Raw genomic sequence first — 4008 nt, forward strand, 5'->3', positions numbered from 1 at the left:
AGGTTTTAGCTGCGGGCTGTGTAAGGGGCTTGCCATTGTCTGGGGCTGATTAAGTCGATGGTCAATGTATCCTCCTTGTGTAACAGACAATAGATCGTCCTTTAACGTATCTAATTCACTTTTAAATTTACTAATATTTTCCATTTGTACTTCTTGTTTCCTTTCTTGTTCCAATTCTCACTGCTGTAGTCTCTCTTCTTGTTTCTTTTCTCGTTCTTCTTGTTTCTTTTTTTTTCCTCCAACCACTGCTGTAATTTCTCTTCTCGTTCTTCTTGTTTCTTTTGTTGTTCGAGCTGCCACTGTTGCAGGTTATTTTGTAGCTGCTGTTGTCTCTCTTCTTGTTTATTTTCTCGTTCTTCTTGTTTCTTTTGCTGCCATCAAGTCTGCTAAACTGTAGTTTGATTTGCCGCTTCTCGTTTCCATTTTTTTTTTCATCCCACTTCTGACACCAATTTGTTACGTCTCCGTTTGTTAATTAACTTTCCGTAACTTCTTTCCGACAAAACTTTAGTGACACAAGTCCTTACTTAATAAAACTGGTTTATTCTTTCCGAATACAACTTTACGATACACTTATTTTCAACAGTCGCGCTATAACAAACTATATTTCATGTCTCACGAGCTCTACTTCAACAATACGTCTCTCTCTGACTGCAGTTCAATTACTCATTACCTACACACACATTATTGTCGTCACATTGTCACCCTCTTATATATACCAGACTGCCCTATATCTAGTAATCTCCCGACAATTCACGAAGGTACAAGATATTTCCAGAAAGCAGGGGGCATGACACTAGTCACGTGACCTTGCTCACGCAACATTATGATTACAATCTATAAATCAATTAATGTTTTAAAAATAGAGTTACAGTATATAAATTAGTTAATAATCTAAAAAAAAAACTACCCGAAGATATCATCTTTTGTTATAATGTGTATTTTTTTAGTGATTGGCTTTTGCTATATTTTGTTAATGCCACACTCCCCTAGTTTATAAGAAGATTCTATAACAACTGTTATATTGAACATATTTTTCAACTGGAGAACATTCATATGTTAGATTGTGTGAAACTTCTGTGAAGACCAGTAAGAAAGCAGGGAACATCTCTCAAATACTTGCTATTACTTGAATAGAACTATTAACATCTGATTACATATAAATAAATCCAGGTTTGTGTTGGTATTTTTGGTTTAGTTGAACATGCTTATAAGACTTCAGGAGGCAGCAAGCTATCCCAGCCCACAAAATGACAGTCAACACAGCAGTGGACTTCATACAGAGGACTTAGAATCCACCCTATGATACCAAGGGGAACTTCAAATTTCAAGGGAATATAAACGTATTGCTTCATATACCTCTCATAACATCCAAGTCAATAATAGTCTTTCTCACTGGCTTTTTTCAAAGTATATATTTCTTTTCAGAACTTTGAACATATTGATAAATGTAACTTGTTAAAGATCTATAAACATTTAACATGTTGGAAGGAATGAGGTAGTAATATTGAAGAATGGTGCATGTTGGAAGACAAGGGTCAAAGATCTATAAACATGTAGTACATTGAAAAACAAAAGGTTTTTCTTAGGAGACTGATCATTCATTTACACATGTTTCAACATTTAACTCAATATTGATTTACTTTGTGGTGCTGTTTCACAGTTTTTGAAATTGCCCACAACATTTAAAATTTGTCTTCAAAATTTCCAACATAATTCAGACAGCCGACTTTTAATGAGACAGAAGTTCACTATATTTGAAGCTTGTTATGTAGTTTCTTAGTTGGTTAATTAAATCTCAAAGTGTTACAAATGATATTTTCTGGAAAGAAGGAACTTCTCCTTGTAAAGATGATTCAGAGCCAATCTAAATTGTTTGCAAAATAGATTGCTAACTGATTTATTACTATAAAACATTTTATCTTTGTGAATGTTGTTTCAATAAAATGCATAATATTAACTGTTATAGTTAACAATAGTTACAATATATAAATTAGTTAATAATCTAAAAAAAAACTACCTGAAGATATCATCTCTTATTATAATGTGCTATATCTTGTTAACATTACACACCCAAAGTTTATAAGAAAGTACTTGATATATACTCTTTGAAGCTTTTTCATATTGTAAAACAGTGTTATTGACAAGAGTATATTACAATTGTTTTATCTATGTGTTTATCTGCTAAATATAATTTGCAAGTGTATATGATTATGTCTTTTGATGATACACTGCAATGAATCATTTGAAAAGATAGATTTAGGTTTCCTTGTACTGTTTAAACAGTAAGTTTAACCTAGAATGTCACCTATTAAGAAAACAAGGTGACATATGATACCAGTATTTTAGTGTATAAATTGTTTAGGAATAGCAAATCCACAAGTATTTTGTTATTACATTTGTAATTATGCTAAAAAGAGAAGCTTACTGTATCATAATATTAATATGCAAGCAGTATTAAGTCCTGATTCATTGAATTTAAAAAAAAAGTTGCTTTACTTAAAATGTAAGTTTCTTTACTTAAATACTGCTTAAACTGTTACAACTAAACTATTTAGAAATATCAGACAATTGTTAGAAGTATCAAAGGATGCAAGTAAGTCTCACAAAAAAAATAAGCTTGTTAGTATATACATAATCAGTGTATTTTGGCTTTTACAAAATGCTTCAACTGGTTGTGATTTTTTATCATGTGCTTATCAAGCATGTGCTGGGTGATTTAATTTACCCATTTGCACAATGTATTAAGTGCACATCATCGGACCTCTCTTTTCTTTCATCAAATATTTCCTACTTTTACAGATAGCACTTGAAAATTAAATGATTTTTTTCCATTTTATTCTAATAATGGTTACAAGAACACCTATAGATTACATGAAGATTTACGCAATGTAACAAAGCACTAAGGATAGATAGCAAGTAAAGCTACCACTACGTAGTAAATATACATAACACAGTATATACATACACATCGAGAATTTATAAGAAAATATTCTTTCACTTATCATTTGATATTTCTTTTCAAATAGTATTTTTATTTTAAAATTAAAAAACAAAATTGTAAAATATGTGGAGATTTAAATCTAGATATTACAAAAGTACTAAAAATGCATTACCTTTCATTCTGGTTTCATTTAAATTTTAACTTTTCAGATCAGAAAACATTAAATTTCAACTGATTTGAGGAGACAAAGGAAAACTAATCTTGCAGGAAGCTTGTGTTGTTTTCATGAGCTATTGTTAATGTTTCATACACTTGAACTAAAAAATAATCAATGACCTGTTAGTCATTAAGGAAAATATATTATAACATGGTTATTGAAAAAGGAATGTTTAACATTTCCAACATGAAGCTGTTTACCAAAGCATAATCTTACTTCACATTCGGTATTATTGCAGTGAAAAATACTACTTCAAAGAAAAATTTTAATCAACATTTAATCGAGTTGTGACTCTGTAGATATTGCATTTGTTAGTTGATCAAGTTAGATATACCAAATCAGATAAGTCAAGCCAAAGAAATGGTGTCATATCTAACTATTCTTCTGATACTTGTATAGAAGTTTGTTTTCCACAGATTTATTTCAAATCACAGATTATATCACATTACTACAAAGATTTAAACAAAGGGTCATTTCACCTAAGGTATATGATTCTATAGAAGTGTCCACAGATTTGTTATATTGTTACATTTGTGTCAGATGTAAATAAATTAAAGTATTTTGTAAATAAAGCTGTTATTAAAATTATCTTTCAGTTTGTGCTATTGTTACTGTAGTTGGCTGATTCAAAAACTAAAAATATGTATTTATAAAATACAATTTCTGGTGAAAAATTAATAATCTCTTTGATAACCAAATTCTTAGTGTGTCAGAAAATACTCTGGCTGTTTATGTTCTTCCATATTTACTGGTATAGTTCTTTCTCAGGCTGCCTACCACACATTGTCACTTTCCCTTAGGTGCTGGCATCAGGTACCTTGCAACTACTGCAGTTGTGAAGAACGTT

The 4008-nt window shown here is 30.5% G+C and overlaps 1 protein-coding gene across 1 annotated transcript in view; it reads left to right on the forward strand.

The window, feature by feature from the left end:
- The window catches only part of LOC106461976 (neuron navigator 2-like), a gene marked incomplete at its 5' end in the record, with an annotated part of 19065 nt that extends 15316 nt beyond the window's left edge, over nucleotides 1-3749 (forward strand). The window contains one exon of the mRNA XM_022389102.1: nucleotides 1199-3749. Within this exon, the coding sequence (XP_022244810.1) occupies nucleotides 1199-1306 (108 nt within the window). The remainder of the gene's footprint in view (nucleotides 1-1198) is intronic.
- Nucleotides 3750-4008: the final 259 nt, after the last annotated feature.

The sequence above is a fragment of the Limulus polyphemus genome, unplaced genomic scaffold (genome assembly GCF_000517525.1).
Source record: "Limulus polyphemus unplaced genomic scaffold, Limulus_polyphemus-2.1.2 Scaffold1070, whole genome shotgun sequence".
Taxonomy (NCBI): domain Eukaryota; kingdom Metazoa; phylum Arthropoda; class Merostomata; order Xiphosura; family Limulidae; genus Limulus; species Limulus polyphemus.